The sequence below is a fragment of the Carassius auratus genome, chromosome 10 (genome assembly GCF_003368295.1).
Source record: "Carassius auratus strain Wakin chromosome 10, ASM336829v1, whole genome shotgun sequence".
NCBI classification, from domain to species: Eukaryota; Metazoa; Chordata; class Actinopteri; order Cypriniformes; family Cyprinidae; genus Carassius; species Carassius auratus.
In genome coordinates, this window is record NC_039252.1 from 20,031,296 (window position 1) to 20,053,326 (window position 22,031).

The following is a 22,031-nucleotide window of genomic DNA, read 5'->3' on the forward strand; positions in this document are numbered from 1 at the left end:
GCGATACGCGCTGCCCTGCCGAAGCCAAGCCTCGTACACAAGTCACAGAAACGCAAGCAGAGATTGTGGGTAACAGATGGCTCGTCAACACTCCTGTGCGCTCAGCTATGCTGACCTACGACCAGCATGACACCGCCACCCGTGCCAACCTGCTGGACCAAGTACTGAAAGGTACCACCCAACACATTGACATTACTCCTGTCGATACAGCCCTCCAAGCACTGTCTCGACAGCCCATTCTGAACCAGTCATCTGCGGTCCTAGCCTGGACTGCTGCCGACACTGCACGGTGCATCTCCACCGTCATTGGTCCCGCCCTGACTCTTGGCGTGACCTTCATCCTATACAGGATACTCAACGAGATGCAAACCTCTACAGCCAAACTCACGACAACTGTGGCTGGAGGTCTCCGATGGAATCCCCGGAAAAGGGATGCAAAGTCAAAGACAATACCGAACCTCACCAAGCTGAATCCTCAGCTTCAGGAACCACCTGTCATCATGACCCACCTGCTGCATGACCATCACGATTCACCTGTCATCTGCCCATCTGGGATGATTGCCGTCCGATGATGTCCACACAGGGACTTCATCTGACGAAAGGGGGAGATGTAACAGATATGCAGGTCAGCGATTCATGGGTTAAATTCTGTTTTATAAATTCAGACTGTTGGTACTAAATGCCAGCCTGGCTGGACTTAAACTATTTACGATGCCCATGCGAGCTTCAAAGAAGAAACGAAAACCCCCAACCCAAATTCTTCCAACACTGGAGACAAAGGAACTTTTCGTATAAGTTCCTTACTTTCATTTTATTATTAATATGTATTTTAATTATGTTTATGGATTGCATAAAATGGTTAATCCTTGTTATGTGAAGAGTATAAGTTGCAAGCTTATACTTTAGGAAATGTCTTTCCTCACTTTAACTTCCTCAAAGAGAGCCATGTCTCTGCAACCCCCACTTTTGCAGGTCGTAAAGTTTACGACCACACAGGACAGGAGAGAAGCCAAGTCACTGGCTTCTTTTGAACAATGCATTCTATGGAATGTATTCATTAACTTTCTGTTTTCATGTTTTATAAATGTATTACGTATTCCCTTTTGGTACATTTAGATGTTTCCCAACATCTGCAGTGTTATCATGTGTTAAACAAATCTTTAAATGTGTAATTCGATCTAAAAATTAGATCTTTGGTCATATATATATTATGTCTAGTCTTGTTCTAATCGTCATGCTTTGACAGACCCATTTATCTAGAGCAAAGTAATGAAAAATGTATTTAATCTGGAATAATGAACTTGCTTTAATATTCCTGATGAAATCGGACAGGCCCTAAATCATCAGGGGTTTGTCTCAACCGAGACAAAGGAACTTTCCCTCCGCTTCAGATCGCGGACATTCATTGGATGCTCCCTCGAAAATGGGCGTGAACTATTTCAAGCTATAAGAATTGACCAAACAAGGTCCACCCCTCTATTCTTGCTCTTTTTTTGCTTCTTCCTCTTCCCCGTTCTCGGATACGCTGCTCTCCAACGTTGTTTCCGCGCGGCCATAGGCCGCGCTCACAGCGCGAACCCCCTCAGCACAGGGGCTGAGAGAAAAAGCCATTTTAATGGCTCCTTTGGAAGCTTTCGTTTCGTTCGTTTTCTTTTCTTTTCTTTACTAAGTTTATTAAACTATTCGCCTCTCCACGCAAGGAAGACGAATTCTGGAACAATGTTTGTTGAACCTTTCAAATACCGCGCGAGGACAGAACAAAGGACCACGTGCTCCACGCTCACGCCAAGCGCAGCGTGCACGCGCGTCACATGGCCTCCGTTTCATGGCACATGGCTGTTTCAACGGGAACAGTGCGTAAAGCTCACAAGCTCGACGCTGATCTCACGCCACTCACATGGGACACCTTTTGCAAGTATCACTTTCTCTATGGAGATTTAAATGCTGCTTTAAAGTGTTGTTATGATCTGATTTGTTGTTGGCTTCTAAAAGTTACTGACTATGATTTTCATACCTGAGCTCCTTATGTGATCCCATTCTATTTTCTCTCTCTCTCTCTCTCTCTCTCTCTCTCTCTCTCTTTTATTTGGATTCGTTATGTATTGTATAAAGCTTACTGTTTGTATTGTCGTACGCATATTTACTCTGTGTGATTTGTAGTTTGATGTATTACTAGTTTAATTATTAAAAAACCATATACTGACGATTGGCCTGGACTCCACCCCACTCACATTACGAGTCACTGAAATGTTTTGGTCTTTAGCTACAAGCTCTAAATTTAGAAACTAAATTTATCATAAGGATAGGATAATATTTTCATGGCCAGAGAATACTTTTCCTTGAATTATAAGGCGTGATAACTTTATTGAAAATTGATAGGTCTATAGTGGTGGGCCGGACATACCACGGTTTGATCTGCAATAATTTACAGTAAGAGATATCACAATAATTGATATGAAGAATGTAATATTGACATATTAATGAGTAAATTACAGTGCCCTGTGATTAGTATTGGTATTGGCAATTGAGCTATTTTTCATAATCAATAAAATTAAATGTAACTGTCATCTGAGATATATATTAATCAAATTCTTGATTAATTATTCAAATTCCCTATATATCATTTGAGTTAATTACTATGTAAAACTCATTGTTGTTACACAGACTTCACCAGAGGGAGCCCTAAGGTCAACATGACGACCCATCATCTATCTGCAGACTGACCCATTCTCTCCTAGTCTAGCACAGGAACCTAAACGGCCTCCTCATTAGCTCACTGCATGGGGTGTGCGGACGCCCGTGGCTCTCAGCATCCTCAGACAGAGTAATCCTGTCTCATTTCATGTGTCTTTGGTCTGCCATCTGACCTCTACCATCCCTGCCTGCTTGTTTGTATTTTTCAGAAGCGGCGGTGTTTTTTCAGACAGTAAGCCAGTTCTTCTGGTGGTTAGCAGCTGTTGACAGTATGCATGTGTCTGTCTAAGAGATTTTGGCTTCCAGGGACTGTTTGTTTATGTGTATGTGTTTGTCCTTGAGTGGTGAAGGACCATCAGGGTGCAGTGTTTGGGGAAGCGCCGGTGGCTGCATGTGTGTGTTTAACTGGAATTGTGTGTGTGTGTGTTTGTGATTGCAGAGCGCAGCGGCAGCTCCGAGTCCTGTCCTTGGAAACATGCCCCCAGGAGAGGGTATGCCGGTCGGCCCCGTTCCTCCGGGCTTCTTTCAGGTACACACACATTCGTTTGCTGCATAGCCATGGAGCGCTGTGATCTTAACAGGCTTATTTGCCATATATATAATGAAGTTTAAAAAAATAATATGCTTACTACTATGCATGGTCAAGTAGATGACATTGCATTGTGGGAATTCTCTTATATATAATGGGAATTGCCCTGTATATGTCTTATATATATTTATATATATATATATATATATATAAAACATATGCATACATGAGCGGTCAAAAGAGGCAATGTGAGGGTTAATTTTTCCCTGCATATCATGTGTGCAGGGCGCCGTTTTTATGAGAGGAGAGGAAAAGTTGAGAAAGCACTCCAGGTTCATTTTGAAATGTACCAGATTTATATATATATATATATATATATATATATATATATATATATATATATATATATATATATATAGGCTATATATAAAGTTGATATACAGTTAAATGTGTTGGTTTACACACGAAGACAGGTGTGCTTCTAATAAGTCCAAGAATGGAATGATTAATTTACTTAGCATGTTAAATTCGATTTACAGAACTCTTGTGCTGTTTTCTAACAGTTTGGACTTGAATAAAGAGAGAAAACTTTCACTTAACTTTTTCACAGGCATTTTGTTTTCATAGTTAGATATCATGATCGTTATTGGATTGTCTAGCGATATATCGTTCATCGCAGAATCGCTGTATCGTGATATCATCGTCATCGTGAGCCATGTATCGTGATTTGTACCGTTTGTCGACGTACCCTGTGATTCCCAGCCCTATTTTTAAGGCTCATGTAGTCATAAACTAGCCCGGTATTTTGTAACTTGTTTTTTTTTTTTTTTCTGGTAGTTTGCATGCGAGTCAAATAGTACAGGCTTAGATAGACAGAAAATAACTTGTGTGTGCACACTCACTTCACTTCCCTTCAAGTCAACTCTGGAACTTATCCACATCTTTGCTGGATTTTAGGATGAAGGATTATTTTTAATTCTGTCTCTGTGAGCCACAACAACATGTTAAAATCCCTCAGACATTAACACAAGCGGAAGAAATGGCTGACAATGACAAAGCACACACCTGTGGCCTTTTTCTGAAAGGCTGAACTGTTTTGCACACGGTGCGATTGTGAAGTCCGCTTTAGACAAAATTACTGTGGTCTGAACTCTCAAAAGAGAGGTTTTCTCCTCAAAAGCCCGACCTTTGACCCTTGTGACTCCAAATAAAGTGTGGCATGTTTTCATTTTGATCTGGTGTGGCTGTTTGTGGCCTTGAATCACCAGTTTGAAAGAAAGATGTGCAGATGCGACGTGACGCTTTGACCCAGATGCACCGAACACTCATTATCCAAGAAGAATGGAAACATCATCTAGAGTCTATGTTTACCGCCGCAGTTTGTGTAACTCAACACCTGTGTTGACATACGAGGTATTGCTTTAGACGAAGAGTTCTTATGAGGCAGATCGTCCCCGTCAGCTGAAAGAGCGCTCGTAAAGCAGCCGTCTTTGTGTGTAACGTCACCATGATAAGGAGCTGTGGTATTTGACGCCCAGTGTGTTATAATTGGTTTGATTAAGAGCGACAGGATTCCAGCAGCCTGACTGACTGAAGCAGATCTCCAAGAGTGTGGCGGGGGGCACAGGAATCCCCTGCAGATCGCTAATGGTGCTCGTCTAATAGAACGATAAGCTAAGAAGATCAAATCATCTTTCTTAAGTGGCTCAACAAAGGCTCATCTGCCTCCTGTGGTTTCTGACGGGAACAGTCTGTCTTGGTTGTCAACATTTAAGTTTGCGGTGCATATACAGAAGCATGATCATCGTAGGGTTAAATAAAAAAAAATAAAAAAAGGAATTCATTGTTTTAAATAAAATAAACATTAACCGAAATAAAATATAAAAAACTTATTTTATTGCAGCTAGATGCCAGGCCAATTGCATACATACATTACAATAATTATATTGTGTCATTTTATCAAATTATTGGATAATTGTTAATGCATTTATTATTTATGAAACCAATGAAATGCAAGAAAATTGTTAAAATAGTTGAAAAATATAAAAGAAAATTACTTAATTTAAAAAAGTTAGGTAAAAAACTTTTTACATCTAGACAAGTCTGGACAACTGCATGTATTTCGTATAATTACTTTGTATTGTTTGACTATAATTATTATATATGCATTATTTTTTAAACCTCATATTATTGCTGGACAATTTAAGTGGACTGAATTTTTTTTTTTTTTAAGATGTAAAAAAATGTAAAAGAAACATTTGATTTGGCTCCATGTTCACAGTTGCAAGGGTTGTTATTGTTAACTAAAAATGTAAAAAATATATATATATATTTAACTGTAATTAAATAAAAACGGCATTAAAATAAAATATTCACAATTGAATTCGTTTTATTTTAGCTAGTTGTGAAGCAAATTGTATATACATTAATTTTATGTATAATTCTTTTATATTATTTGTATCAAACCCTTGCAAATGTATTGAAAAAATAGAAAAGAAATCTTATATTTTACTCTGTAAAAGTAAATTTTACCTATTTTACCTTTGCATGATTAAGTTATTATTATAAACTAAAATGAAAAAAAAATTTATTTAAAAGCTGACTGAAATAAAATATATAAAAAATTATTTTATTTCAGATTGTCGTCAAGCAAATTGCATATATACTTAACTTTTATGTATAGTTCTTTTGTATTATTTATCTAACATTTTGCTAAAAAAATTTAAATATTGATTTTTTTTTTTGCATGATTGTCAGGGTTATTACTGTTAGCTAAATAAAAAAAATCTTTTACTGTAAGTAAAATTATAGAATTAGTGCTAAAACATACTAACTTAAGTAAAACTAATAAATAAAAAATACTAAATACTAAATTGGCATATTAAAAAATGAAACTAATAAACAAAAGCTATAATACTGTAGTATATCAATGATACTAATATAACACAGGATTTTGTATATTAAAGTAGTATATTAAAGTATAGGTTTTTTTTTGGGGGGGGGGGGGGGGAGTTACCCAGTTTAACTGTTTCTTCTGTGGAACACAAATGAAGATCTATTGTTGAACATTGAGAGCTCTTTTCCATAATGGTGGCTATCAAACTTAAAAAAAAAAACATTCCACAGAAGAAAGAAAATCATACGGGTTTTGAACGACATGAGGGTGAGTAAATGATGACAGAATCCTCATTTCTTTTTCCTTTTTTTGTGAGCTAACCCTTTAAAGTGCAGTGGCCATGTGTTAGCGGAGTGCTGTAGCGTTACAGATGAGCTTCAGGCCAGCGGGAGGGCTCTGGGACCACACATGCGCAGAACGAGCTGGAGGATGTTGAAGTCTGAATGATTCTAGGAGAACGAGAGCAGAAGAGCAGCAGATGCATTATTAAAGGCGCTACATCCGCATTCCGCTCCATTCCAGCCTCTCATTTTTAACTTTCTCTACACTCCCACTCTCTCCTCTCTAAGAACACTGAGGTGTGTCATTTCTCACTCAAAGATGCTATTGTCCCCTGAGACGTCCTGTCCTGCCCTTAAAATGTGTTCTCAAAGCAACACCTAATTCCCAGCTGGCCCTCGCCCTCCAGTGCCCCGTGACTGATGGCATGACCTAATCTTACTTTTCCTCTTGAAAACAGTTTGCATCTCTATTCAAGATGGAATAATATTATTTAGCTATGCGTGAACATAGTGTAAGAACTAGTCAAGCAAACTATGCTATAGTTGTGCTTAAGTGCAAAACAATTGACCTGTAGTTGCGTTTCCATTGCAGATTTGTGCAAAACCTTTGCAATATTTTATAAATAACTATTGAAAAAAGGTTATGCGATGTTATGTAACTAACACTTAAAATGATGGTTACGGATGTTGGTAGGTTTACATATATCGCAGCCACCGCACTAGCCATTATTAGGGAAAAAAAGCAGTGTGGAGAGCCGCTTCTGGGATGCTTACGTCTAACTTGCAGTGTAAACAAGGGGTTATCCATCCTAGCATTAATAGCAAGGAAAGCCCCTTAAACTTGAAAGTGGCCAAATATTAGTTGTTTCCTGGATGTTCTACTACATTAAAGAATGATCATTCAAGTGCGAAAAAAACAAAACAGTTTTCATTGCAGTTTTGCGATATATTCCTTTTTTGAATTGCTTGAAATAGCACCTCATGTGAGCGGAAAAACTTTTTTTACGATATTTGAGAGTTTTTGCGAAATTGACGTGTTTCCATTAGGTGTATTTTTAATTAGCAATTTAAATTGGAAACGCAGCTATTGTTTTTAACAAATAGCCCTCTTTCATGATGTGTTGTACCGTATTTTCCAGACTATAAGTCACACTTTTTTCATAGTTTGGATGGTCCTGCAACTTATAGTCAGGTGCGACTTATTTATCAAAATTAATTTGATATGAACTAAGAGAAATGAACTAAGAGAAAACATTACCGTCTACAACCGCGAGAGGGCGCTCTATGCTGCTCAGTGCTCCTGTAGTCTACACTGAAGACATAGAGCGCCCTCTCGCGGCTGTAGACGGTAATGTTTTCTCTTGGTTCTTGGTTCTAAATAAATGCGACTTATAGTCCAGTGCGACTTACATATGTTTTTTTCCTCAGCATGACCTATTTTTGGACTTATACTCAGGTTCAACTTATAGTCCGAAAAATATGGGTGTTTATGAGAGAAACTACTTTTGTTCATCAGAAATTGATTGGATCATGATCATTGGATTATCAGTTTCAAGAACAGAGCAAGTTATGTTTGAATAAAGAAACTTGGTAGTTTGAAAGTAGCTTCCTGAGCCCCGCTGGGGTAGTAACAAACGCGTCCCCCTGTGCAATGTGGTCAGACGAGGACAAGCCTTTAATCTTTAAGCTCGGTATGAAGAAATCCACAGATCCGTCAGGTTTGTAAAGTGAATGCAGGCTGTTGAGAATGCATATATATGAGATCTGCTCCTCAGATGTCTGTAGAGGTGGGTGGAAGTTTCAGTAATTCAGGCAGATGGTTTGTCAGTCAGGTGTACTGCGGCTCACTGTCTACTGCAGCACATCTGCCTGTGCTGGAAATCATTTTGTGTCAGAAACACTCATTATATCATCCAATTCATAAACTTTATTCTTGGCTTTCAGCTATAGAGCATTGAGACTTTAAAGTGCCATCTGGTTAATCCATGTTTAATCAGCAAAAGCAATCAGAATGTGTATGTTAAAGCATAAATATATACATATTAATATATATATATATATATATATATATATATATATATATATATATATATATATATATATACAAAATGTTCTACAGCAGAACATGTGTGATGAGACATGGCGCTAGCGTTGTGGCATTGTTGGGGTTTTAATGATGGGAAATATGATAAACGTAGAATGCACTGAGCTGGTGATGAGCGTTTCGAGTAAGTTTTTCAGTTGTTTTGTCTTTGTCATAGTGATTCAGCCTCTGCAACAGTCTTTGTCTGATTTCCAACAGACCATCATTAGATCAAAAACGGAAGTTTAGCGTAACAGTGCCCCCCAAAGGCCCGAGAGCCACATAACACTGTCACTTTACTAACTTCAGTCTTGTCATTTTTGCTTTAATGTATTTAAATCAACTGGTGTTTTGGCGATTTTTAGTGGCTGTTTTAAGTCTGTTCATCAATATGACCATGTTCCACTAACACGTCTCAAAGCACCACAGTACTTTTTATTTATTTTGAACATTATATCTATTGTTTTATAATTTCAATCCTACTTTGTAATTTTTTTTTTTTTTGGCTAAAAAGTGTTCTTGCACTATTTTAATGAAAGTCATAATTTGTTACTTTAGGGTATGAGTTTCTTTTTTCTGCTGAATCCAAAAGAAGAATTTCTAAAGAATGTGGGTAACCGGAAAGTTGACGGTAGCCATTAACTTCAATAATATGGGAAAAAAAAATACTGTCAATGGGTACCGTCAACTGATTGTTTACCCACATTCTTCAAAATATGTTGTTGTTTTTGAGTAAATAATGACAGAATTTGAACTCTCCTATTAAGTGTCTAAATACATTTTTGCACTACTTTGCACTCTTTGGATACCAGTGATTTGTCTCTTTGCCTTCTACGGAGCCGTACAGGAGAGTGTCCAGCACTTAATATTTCATGTGCGTAATTTGATGTAACTTGATAACAGAGAAAGATGGTACAGCAGCAGGACTGGAGGCCTTAGAGATCCATGTCCTGCTGATTAGAGTCAGAGTGAAGCATGCTGGGTATTACTCTACTCTGAGTGTGAGATACTGCTCTTCCACCAGACTAATGGAGATTATTTACCCTAGGGATGCTTCAACTCGCTCTGGAGTTCTCAGTCTTTATCCGTGGGTTTTTGCAGGAGCTAAGCAATGATGTGCCAGACTTGCAGACAGGAGAACTTTCAGTGGATATGTTGGGTCTAAAAGGTCGTCACTGGGGCAGAACTAGAAAGGTGTGCATGCTGTACCCTTTAACATCAGCCTGAAATGTGTTTATACTCAATCTACCCATAGAAGGAACATTTCAGGGCCTTGTGGCTGTTTATAAGAGTGCAGCGGGTGTAGCTTTGAGCTGACCATTTCTGATGGTGTTTCAAGTTAATGTTCGTTCATTCATTTATTTATTCACACATTCCCTAAATATTCATATCATGCTTTTTTTTATAATTTGCTCATAATTTGTACTTTTATTACTATTTCGGGATAGGCAATATATATTGATATTTCTGAAGAGTGCATTGATATATTCATATGTATTTTATTGTTATATTATATTATATTATGCATCTTATTATTATGCATCATATCAGTATAAAGTTAAGGATGAATGATCGGTATATGTTAATTTATATTATATTGTGCATTATATAGATTAAGTTTTGATGTCTTGAACCATGTGCAGTTCAAGATTGAAGGAATGGTTTAAAACAAACAAACCTTTATAGATTTATAATATTAGTTGTCAGTTATTGACCAGTTATCTGAACCCAAATTACTATAGAATGGCAATGCATCCTTGATATGATTCTCTTAACGCATGTTCACTTTATTTCATGAATAAGTTGTTAAAATAGACTAGTCTACAGGCACGTACGGGCGCGCTCAAAATTCCAGCCTTAAGCCGGATCACCTTCTTTGTGCCTTTTTTGCCAAAACCTGTTAGAGAGATGAATGATTGTACCGGTGTGTTATTTTTAGAAAGCTTAAGCCATGAATTATGCAGTGGACAGATATTAGATTAGATGAATGGCCTGTTCAGTTTCATTCTGGCTTTTAGATATTAGACCTGGGTAGGTATTCATGAAACATCATAGACTGGAGTGTGTTTGTGGTCAGCAGCAGTGTATATGTGTGTGTATGTGTGTGTGTGTGTGTATACAGTACAGACCAAAAGTTTGGACACACCTTCTCATTCAAAGAGTTTTCTTTATTTTCATGATTATGAAAATTGTAGAGTCACACTGAAGGCATCAAGGGCTATTTGACCAAGAAGGAGAGTGATGGGGTGCTGCGCCAGATGACCTGGCCTCCACAGTCACCGGACCTGAACCCAATCCAGATGGTTTAGGGGTGAGCTGGACCGCAGACAGAAGGCAAAAGGGCCAACAAGTGCTAAGCATCTCTCGGGGGAACTCCTTCAAGACTGTTGGAAGACCATTTCAGGTGACGACCTCTTGAAGCTCATCAAGAGAATGACAAGAGTGTGCAAAGCAGGAATCAAAGCAAAAGATGGCTACTTTGAAGAACCTACAATGTGACATATTTTCAGTTATTTCACATTTTTTTGATATGTATATTATTCCATATATAATTCCACATGTGTTAATTCATAGTTTTGATGCCTTTAATGTGAATCTACAATTTTCATAGTCATGAAAATAAAGAAAACTCTTTGAATGAGAAGGTGTGTCCAAACTTGGTCTGTACTGTGTGTATATATATATATATATATATATATATATATATATATATATATATATATATATATATATATACAGTACTTTGAGGGATTTGGTTCTTGATCAGCACGGCTTGTAACCTGAGGGTAGTAAACATGGGCTGAGAATGTACTGTCTGCTGCTTCTACCAGTAAAGAGACCTTTCTGTTCACCTCGGTGCAGTCCACAGACCTCACTCATCTTTTATTAAAGAGGACAAATGCAGGCCTCTCACCTCGGTCCATAATTAATCAGTGACTGAGGTGTGCAGGAACACAGTGAGCATGTCAGACAGCGCTGAGCAACCGAGGCCGATCCCTGAGCAGATGTACCGCTTCTCACATACTCTTACTGTGATCCAGCTCCCGCCAGAGAGACACACACGTCTAGGTACATCATGATCCAGATTTCAGCAGGGTCTGTTATCAGATTCTTCAAGGATTACTGTACAGCTATACTGTCAGCTTAAATATTATGGAGCTATGATCAAACTGTATGTATCTGAGATCATTTTAAGACTTCCATAAAACGTAACTGAGAACTCCAATAATTCTTCTGAGCAATAAAACTTTAAAAATGTTCAAGTGTGCAAATTTTACAATTAATTTAGAGGGTTGTTTATATATATATATATATATATATATATATATATATATATATATATATATATATATATATATATATATATATGTGTGTGTGTGTGTGTGTGTGTAGTTAATTATGGATTTTATTATTTATTTATTTATTCATTTATTTGTTTATTTTAAAAAGTCATGGAAAACAGTTTTCCATTAAAATTTATGTGGTGATCTACACTACATAATTTATCTAGATTTTGATCTTGTGTAACTTTGTGAGAGAGAGCTGTTCTTTTGAATCGGTTCTTTTGATTCCGATTCATTAGTGAATCAATATGAATCAAAATGAACCTTTTCAGCAATCACAAGTGACTCCTATAGAAAGTGTGTGAGATCCCTGAATACATGTGAAATTTAGATCTGATAAAGTACTAGATAATGTCAGTGTTTATGTTTTATCAATGAATTGAAAGATATGAATCCTAACAGAAAGTGCTCAAGTAGCCTGCTGTTGCCATGGTTACTTGCTTAGAGGATCACGACTCCTGAAAATCCACACTCTGAATCTGAACTTTCTCTTACTTTTGTGTTTGTTGAAATGTTCCTCATGCGGTATGAAGGATTAAATATGCCGAGTGTCTGCTTTTGAAGACCCTCCACCTTTTGTTTGGACTTGAGTGCTTCTGTAATTCTGGCTGTATTTTATCAGAGATGCACACATATAGAAATGTGACTGAAAATGCATTGTGTTTGTGTTGCGTTCAAGGCACAACAACATCTCTCTCTACATTTGCATTCCATTTGAACAAAGAGCTGGATTTTCCGTCCAATTTTCACATCATAATGACTGACTCTGAATTGCCCTTAATTATCAGTAGATGTTGGCCCAAAAACAGATTGGCCACTCGCCTGAGCTTTGATCTCTGAAATAAGACGAGGCCACCAAAGCCTTGTGAACTGAACAATTGACACCTTTTAACTTTTAGGGACACATCAATACATACATATAAATAAAATGTCAAAATAATAAGTATATTAATTAATTCTACTACTTTTTAATCATCAAAGAAAGCTAAAAAACATGCATAATGGTTTACACAAAAATATTAAGCAGCGAAATTGTTTTCAACATAATATGAAATGTTTCTTGAGCAGCAAGTCAGTACATAAGAAGGATTTCTAAAGATCATGTGACACTGAAGACTGGCGTAATCATGCTGAAAATTCAACTTTGCATCACAGGAATACATTACACTTTAAGATATATATATATATATATAGAAAACATGTTATTTTAATTTGTAATATTTCAGATGTCTGTTTTTACTGTATGTTTGAATAAGAGACTTTCTTCAAAAACATTTAAAAAAACATACCGACCCAACCGTTTGTTCTGTAGTGTGTATGATTTCATCCCGTCTTAGACACATGTAGTATGTTTCCTTTGTCATCAAGGTTTTTTTTTCTTCTTAATCTTACTTCAGATGTGGAGGTGGGAAATGGCCTCGTTCGGTTGGATGCTTGGAAATAATTGTTTTCTGTTCTCCTGAGACTTTCTCGGTGCTATTGATTTACTCGAGCTTTAAGTAAATGCCCCCAGAGCTGAAGTAAAGCTAGTTCACTGTGTACTGATCTTTAAAAAGACCCAGTTCAGTATGGTCACTGCTGGCTATCTAGCTGGTGCTTTTAGTGACTGTTTTAGTGAGCCAATATATAGGAACATTACTCAGTTACTCAGCTCCTTACAGTAGGAAGTTGCTGATTTCATGTGAGATCTCTTCTTTTTTCTAGCCTTTCATGTCGCCGCGTTATCCTGGCGGCCCCAGACCTCCTCTCAGAATACCCAACCAGGTGCTTTTCAATTTCAGTTTAGTTTTAATACACAATGCCATCTCAATATAGAAATACAAACTCATAATGGAGTGATTGGAGCTTTAAATGTTTTATTTTTGTCTTGTCTAATTGACTTGCTGTGAGTCATGCTAAGACTTTTCAGCCAAGACTAATATTTCCCTTGAATAATATATTTTTTTCCTATTCCTGTCGCTTAAGGCTATACATTTTATTTCTAGTCAGACTGCATGAATGTGGTATTTTGGGTCGTGATCTAATGTCATAGCCCGAGGGCACCTAATGGGCCTTATCTACTCCTGCTTGGAAGACGTTGACAAGTGTGTGTTAATCTGAACTGTATCTTTCTGTTTCAGGCGTTAGGTGGAGTCCCTGGAAACCAGCCGTTATTACCCAGTGGTATGGACCCTTCAAGACAACAAGGTTTGCATGCAATTAAACCTAACAATGTGAATCTCACAAAGAAATATTTGGGTCATATTTAACTCCTGAATCAAAATGTAAAATAAATTATTATTTAATAGAATATGAAGCCTATTTTAGGACCCTTTTGTTCATGATGACATTATTTTCATAACAATTAAGCACTTTCCCCCCAGAATTCTCATTATCGTAATGTGGAAGAAAAAAAAAAAAAACTCATTCTCATTATGGTAATTCAGTAATGAAAATCAAGTCTGGACAAATGATTGTTTTATTTTTTAATCATCATAAATTAAATATTTCCATGCTGTTTGAAATACTTTTTAATGTTGTTATTGTTTTTCATGTTATAGTAATGAGAGCAAGTGATTGATGGTTAATTGTCATGATAATATTATGATCCTAAAAAAAATAAGTCATTTATATATTATTCCATATTAAATATCCACTTTTTTATTATAATATGTATATTACTATATTAAATATACATTTGTTTTTTTATATTAAAATGTGAAATATATTTAGTAATATTATTTTTGGAGGGGTTGAATTTGTGTTTTTTTTTTTTTTTTTTACTTGTCAGTTTTTTATATATATATATATATATATATATATTACCACCAAGATATACATTATTATATCAAAACATATGTAACATACTGTATGTAAAACAATGTTTTGTTTCCTTTCTTGATTTTTTTTTATCATCAGTTGATTCAGTCATCACATGAAAAAAAATTAAACAGGGTAAATATTTTACCAGTGTAAACATACATTATTATTGTATAAAAACATATTTAGAAACATTTATTTCTCTGGTAGGTGTTTTTTTTTGTTTTGTTTTGTTTTTTACATTTCTTTTTTAAATATTTTGGGCATTTCTTGACCGCTTTCCTGAGATTCAACTAATGCATTTACCACAAATTTCCATCTGATCATTTGATTGGACAGGTCATCCAAATATGGGCGGAGCAATGCAGAGAATGACTCCGCCCAGAGGGATGGTACCTCTTGGGCCACAGGTATGACCATCACACCTGTATGTTTGGATCTCTCTAAGGCTGCCCTCGACTAAGGATTTTTATGGCCGACTAATAGTCATTCATTTTAAGCATTATTTGACTAATCGCACATTTATTAATATGCCATTTAAATCATTATAATGAGCCTTTAATTGCTTACATAAGCCTAATAAGTGCTCAAGCACACGCATAAAGCTTGTGTGTAGTAAAGATTATGTGTCAGTGAAAATCAGTAAGGAGACCACATTAACATGTTAATATTTTGATAAACTAGTGCTTGCTTTGTTTTTGTTTTAAGAGATGAAGTCGGTGACACTGACTCGTCATCTCCACAGCAATGTGTGTGCATGTTTCATACAGATTACTTAAATACAGGCATCGTGTTTTTATAAAAGCGTGTTTTGTTGTTATTGTGAGTGCACACAAACGAACGTAGAGTCTTTACAGATTCGAAAAATACATCACTCTTATCTGAATGACTAAAAATGGCGGAGTATTTCAGGAGTAAGCGAGTCATTTCTCTAGGTTTCTCTGAGTCATTTCAATTAGATTGAGCAGCCATGTAAAGTTACTCAAACTTACGTTTTTCAGATGATAAGCCATATTTGAGGTCGATGAATGGTAGATGATCGTCTGGATGTCCTGCCTGATGTATTACCAAAGATTAGCCGTTAACGTTACATTTCTTTCTATCTTTCCAGGCATATGGAGGAGGCATGAGACCACCACTCAGTGCTCTTGGGGGTCCTGGGATGCCTGGGATGAATATGTATGTACTTCCTATTAGACTAACAAGTACTTGCCTAACAACAAAGATTATTTCCTACTTAGCCGTACAATAGTCAATGAGTACAACACGGCTCTCTCTATTACAGGGGTCCCGGAGGAAGACCGTGGCCAAATCCACCAAATTCCAACTCGGTGAGTCATTTCTCCAATCAGTCCTTGTGAAATGTCAGCCACTACAGCTGTAGGTAAATGTTTGCACTTGAAGAGCGTCAGATTTGTTGACGTTCTCTCTGTTTTGTCTGTCTGATCGCATCCACGTGGCATTTAAGATCCCGTACTCCTCGGCATCTCCAGGGAGTTATGTGGTAAGTGCCGTGACCCTCTCCATTTACAACAACCAGGAATGCTCACGTCCTGCTGTTTGACATGCATCAGATCGCAGATAGTTCTGTGTCCTCAGTCGTGGAAGCCAGTAAATGTTGTTACTAGTCTTTACTAGGAAATATTTAAATAGTTTGAAATATTTAAAATGTTTGGTCAAAAGATTATGTTATTAAAAGACGTCTCTCCTGCTCACCAAGGCTGCATTTATTTAATAAAAAATACAGTAAAAACTGTAAAATAGTGTAATATTATTGCAGTTTAAAATAGCTGTTGTCTATTGTAATGTGTTGTAAAATGTAATTTATTTCTGTGATGCAAAGCTGAATTTTCAGCGTCATTACTCCAGTCTTCAGTGTCACACGAATCTTCAGAAATCATTCCAATGTGCTGATTTGCTGATTATTATGATATAATTTTGAAGTAGAAAGACTGAAATTGTATTTTCTTTATGCATTTATGAGATGTAAAATGATAAACAAATTTAAGTACTGTTTTATGAAAAAATATCAGAAAATAGGTGCAGTTTTGCTTAAAGCATAAAAATTATTTTTTCTTTGAATTCCATTTATTTTTCTCACCCCATTTTGTTCTTGTTTTAAGAATAAACTCGCTTAATTTTGATAGATTCTTTAAAATGGTAAAATCTGAAGTAATTTTGCTTCTCTAGTAAATGTATTTTGATTTAAGAATGTTTAAACATTTGTATTGGATATAGTATTATATGATGTTATATACTGAATATGTATATTTGTTCAAATTAGGCAAAACAGGTAAAAAAAATCAAGTGAAAATCTCACACAGTTAGAAATTGCCAGATACACTGAAGCACATTTGAGATACCGGTTGTGACTAAACACGTCATTTTAAGACATTTACGCAAGATATTCTGTTAAACCGCTGTCAGTAACTCCCGGCCGAGATGATTTGTGGAAGGGAAGCTGTGGTAGCTTACTGAAAGCAGCCAGACAGGACGAGCTGCTCGGGAAAGCAGAGCCGAGTCAGCAGAGAGGAGAGATAATTAGATTTGGGAAGAGGGAGGATGAAGCAGATATGCCCAGTGCTGACCACAGCAACGGCCTCAGGCCTCCGTCATGAACCACACACAGGACTGTCTTCACATTTACACCTGTACATGCCAGAAGTGCATGCAAATAGAACTCATTAATCTGTGTTACATGAGATTCAGAACAATATTTGTCTTCTCTCTTTCTCAGGGTCCACCCGGAGGAGGAGGGCCCCCGGGGACTCCCATCATGCCTAGCCCTGCAGGTAGGACTGCAGAAGATAGTTTTTCATGCAAAGTTGAATTTAATTATGCATAGATATATTGAGGGGAATAAATCTAATAAAATTATATATAATATAAAAAATATTTTTCACAAACACACACATATATAATGTATCATTCAAATAGTTTTATTTAATGGATTATATTTAATTATAATAATAACACCTCTTATATCTATCAATACAATTATTGTATTATTAATTATATTATTTAACAAATATTTTGTTTTATGTACATGCATATAATTTTTTTTATTTCTAAAAAATGCATTTTAGATCATTTAAGATTATGAATATTTACTTTTTTCTGTCTTTAGTGACCAACAGTGTCCAAATACATTTTCCAGCCATATCAGTTGAGCATTGGCTGAAACGTTGTTGATGCACTTGTATGTTTGGCTCTACCTCTACAGACTCGACGAACTCTGGAGAAAATATGTACACCATGATCAACACAGTGCCGCCCGGAGGAAACAGGCAAAATGTAAGAGAGCCTGATGAGTTTAAAATATTTACACACATGCATCTCAGTTCACATTGAGCTTGCATTCGTTCATTCTGTACTTACTGACAAAACTTCCTCTGTAGCTTTTATAATAACGTTAAATGAGCTTCTGTGTGTGTTTGACAGTTCCCTATTGGTCCGGGTGGAGATGGTCCGATGGGCGGCATGACAGGAATGGAGCCTCATCACATGAATGGATCATTAGGTAAGAGCTTCTTTAATACAAACAAGCACTTTACAACATACTCTTGGACATCTTTGAGTGCTGTCCACTTACTTTGCTTAGAGAGTATCAAAGCATGTCATAATTCAATGTGAAATAGCAGCTTTCATGCTTGATTTCCTGATTTGTTGTTTTGCGTGATTATTTACATTTACATTTATTCATTTAGCTGACGCTTTGCTATATATATGTCAGAGGTCGCACGCCTCTGGAGCAACTAGGGGTTAAGTGTCTTGCTCAGGGACACATTGGTGTCTCACAGTGGATTCGAACCCGGGTCTCCCACACCAAAGCCATGTGTCTTATCCACTGTGCCAACAGCACCCTTGTGGTCATTGAAGATTAATCATGCATTTTAAAAGTACTACCTTTGCAACTATGCATCTACAGTATAATTAAAAAAATCCTAAATCTGTATTTTTATTTCTTTAGGGTCAGCTGACATGGACAGTATGCCCAAGGTAAGAATTGTTGTGTCATATTTTAATCAGGACTGTCAATTTGTTCATATTTTAATCAATTTCATTACATGATAGATGGGCATTTTTGGCTGCTGTTTCTTGTGTTGTTAAAAGTTCAGCTTTTATTATAATAATCATTATTAAAATGTTGTAAATTGACAGCCCTAATCGTCACACACAAACCTTATTGGACTGAACAATCACACTATCTGTCTGTACAGAACTCTCCTGGTAACCTAAGCATGAGCAACCAGCCTGGGACTCCCAGAGATGACGGAGAAATGGGCGGAAATTTCCTCAACCCTTTCCAGAATGAGAGTGTATGTCATTTCCTGTGTGCTAGTGCATTTGTGCTAAATGTTTACTCAACCTCAGGTCATCCAAGATGTGGAGGAGTCTGTTTCTTCATCAGAACAGATTTGCAGAAATGTAGCATTGCTCAACAATGGATCCTCTGCAGTGAATGGGTGCCGTCAGAATACGAGTCCAAACAGCTGATAAAAACATCACAATAATCCACAAGTGATCCATATGACTTCAGTCCATCAATTAATGTCTTGTGATGCAAAACGCTGCATGTTTGTACACAACAAAGCCATCATTAAAGCATTTTTAACTTCAAAAGTCCTCTTACCATAATATGACTTTCTACAGTTAAAAAAGTAATCTCTTCTGAATCAGAAAAGAAATATGCACAGATCAAGCACCATTTACTAACGAACACAGTTCTTGGAGGATTTTGATGTGAGAGGGTGACAGGAGATGGACTTTTTCACAGAATGAAGTGTTATTATGGATTATAGACTTGTATTTTGGCTAGAATCAGTGGTTTGAGGTTAAACATGCCCAAATGGGTCTGTTTATTACAAACATGCAACTTTTCACTTCTCAGGATATGGAGATTACTTTATTTTTCAGACTATAAGTCGCACTGGACTATAAGTCACATTTATTTAGAACCAAGAGCCAAGAGAAAACATTACCGTCTACAGCCGCAAGAGGGCACTCTATGTCTTCAGTGTAGACTACAGGAGCACTGAGCAGCATAGAGCGCCCTCTTGTGGCTGGAGACGGTAATGTTTACTCTTGGTTAATTTCTCTTGGTTCATGTCAAATTCATTTTGATAAATAAGTCGCACCTGACTATAAGTCGCAGGACCAGCCAAACTATGACTAAAAAAGTGTGACTTATAGTCCGGAAAACACGGTACTTGCGGATTATTGTGATGTTTTTTATCAGCTGTTTGGACTCTTATTCTGACGGCACCCATTCACTGCAGAGGATCTGTTGGTGAGCAAGTGATGTAACGCTAAATATCTCCAGACCTGATTTTTATAAACACTCTTAGGTCATCATGAGTTTGAGTCAAGTTTCAGCAGATTTTAATTTTAGTGTAAACAATTCCTTAAGAGTTCTTTAAAACCCATTCAAACTCTTCTCTAACTCTGATGTCTTTGCAGTATTCTCCAAACATGACCATGAGTGTGTGAAGACCTCATTTGGAAATTCCACCACGTGACATGGAACTTGTGCAAGCGCGCTGTAGCCAGCCCTCTTCTGCTCTCTGAAGAATATGGGTCCAAGCCTCTCCTTTCTCTCTCCTTCCTTCGTTTCCTTATTTCTTCAAATGTCATTCTTTCACCTCCTCGGTCGTGTCGCATCAGGAGACAAAGCGAACCACGCTGGGCTGAGAACGACGAATCAACAGCCTGTCTATATTTACTTGTGTGTATATATGTGGGTGTACATTCAAAATTACATGTGCATGTCTGTATGAAAGGACATATATTGATCCTAAAAAGAGAAAGACGATGGACTTGGACTGTTTTTAACTAAAACAAAAGCATATTTTCATGAAATAGGTTGACAGATCTCTGTAAACGGATTTATCGCAGGAAACACTTATTGAGACACAGTGGGGGTCGAGTTCGTAAAATGGCAGAATCGTAATTTCCCAACGAGGACGCACTGTAATTGATTCATGATCATCTTTGTGTCATCGATGAGAGAGTTTGATTCGTATTTTATTGAAACAGGTCGAGTTGTCGTCAACGGAAATGTGTTTGTAATTCCAGCTGACGCCTGTAATTTATTTCCTACTGCATTCGGCCTTCTCGCTTCTGTGCTCCTCAAACGCAGTCCAGTCTGATCAACACCCTGGAGGTTTTGTTTGTATATACAGGAGATTTATTTTTCAGGACGATGCCTACGAAGAACAGCCATTCCATCCATACACTTAAAAAAAATTCTTAGCTGGGGGACGCGAGAGGAACGTCCTCCGAAACTGAACCGAGATCGTCGCACTAGCTTCAGTTACCGAAGAATATTTCTGTCATGTTTTCAAAATACTCCTAATCATGTGACGTACACGGATACGTTTACTGCTCTTATATTACAATGTTTTCTTTGTGAAAATCTTTGCATGTGAATACAGGAAGTAAGGACTGTTTTTTTGGGAAAAGGAGACTGGTCCATTTAGAGGAAGGGCACATGATGGGAATTATAATTCCATACATCTGTCACTCTAATAATCAACTTATTTATACAGCTGTTGTTGTGTCACCCGGAGAAACTGTGATTTGCTTTGATTTTTTTTTTCAAGTGGAATTATTATTAATGTTATTATTGCGGAATTTCTAAAGAAAATATATGTACATTTTTTATAGCTTGGGGATCTGATTCATCTGTGTCTGTGTGAATTATTTAAAATAATACTGTATAATAACTGAGATGTTTTCGTGTTTATTTGTAGTAACATTTGCCCTTTTTACCCCAGATTTTCTCCTGACTATGAGAAAGACCCCATCATGAGTGTACAACATTATTTGATTTTTGATTTTGTGAAGTGTTTATTTTCTACCCTGTGTTGACTTTTGTAAATACACCGGGAAGTTTCGGATATCCTGTACTGATATAAAGCTTCTCATTGCTGTTTAACAGACTGACAAATCATTTCGCTTGTGTGATTTTGTATGCATAAGTGTTCATTAACATTTTTTATTTCTGTTTACATAATAGAAAACATACAAATTGTAGTTTCTTATAATATATAGATTAACATTTTATATTATTTATTTCCAAATGGTTAAGGTTTAGCAAGGTTAGCCAGTTTATTAGTTAATAGTCTTAAATACAATTTGCACTAAAGTCACTGATACTATTTTGTTGATTTGATTTTATTTGTTTGGTAAGATTTAATTGTATTATTTATCATTGCATATTGGTTTCCGGGCATGCCTACAATTTTAGATCAGTTCAGGTGCGTTCACTTCAGTAACTAAGGTTTTAAAAATCACTCTGTAGTCCATTCTTACCCAGTAATCACAACCTGTAGGCCAGTTGGTGGAAACATTATGTCTAATTGTATAGTTTGTTGCTACGATGACATCAGTTTTATCTGTTGTT

At 36.7% G+C, this 22,031-nt stretch overlaps 1 protein-coding gene across 3 annotated transcripts; it reads left to right on the forward strand.

The window, feature by feature from the left end:
• The first annotated feature begins 578 nt into the window (after positions 1–578).
• LOC113110228 (single-stranded DNA-binding protein 2-like) lies at positions 579–21,563 on the forward strand. Of its 3 annotated transcripts, none has more exons than XM_026274312.1 (14): positions 579–625; positions 3,134–3,223; positions 13,532–13,591; positions 13,948–14,014; positions 14,966–15,036; positions 15,738–15,805; positions 15,912–15,957; positions 16,095–16,130; positions 17,364–17,418; positions 17,850–17,920; positions 18,068–18,146; positions 18,597–18,625; positions 18,847–18,945; positions 20,087–21,563. In XM_026274312.1, exons 1-14 carry the CDS (start codon positions 620–622, stop codon positions 20,114–20,116), a joined length of 807 nt encoding a protein of 268 aa, XP_026130097.1. In that variant the 5' UTR covers positions 579–619; the 3' UTR covers positions 20,117–21,563. The 3 variants fall into 3 exon arrangements, with proteins under 3 accessions (XP_026130097.1, XP_026130099.1, XP_026130098.1); XM_026274314.1 differs by lacking the exon at positions 579–625 and adding an exon at positions 2,552–2,824; XM_026274313.1 differs by lacking the exon at positions 579–625 and adding an exon at positions 2,868–3,017.
• The last annotated feature ends 468 nt before the right edge of the window (positions 21,564–22,031 follow it).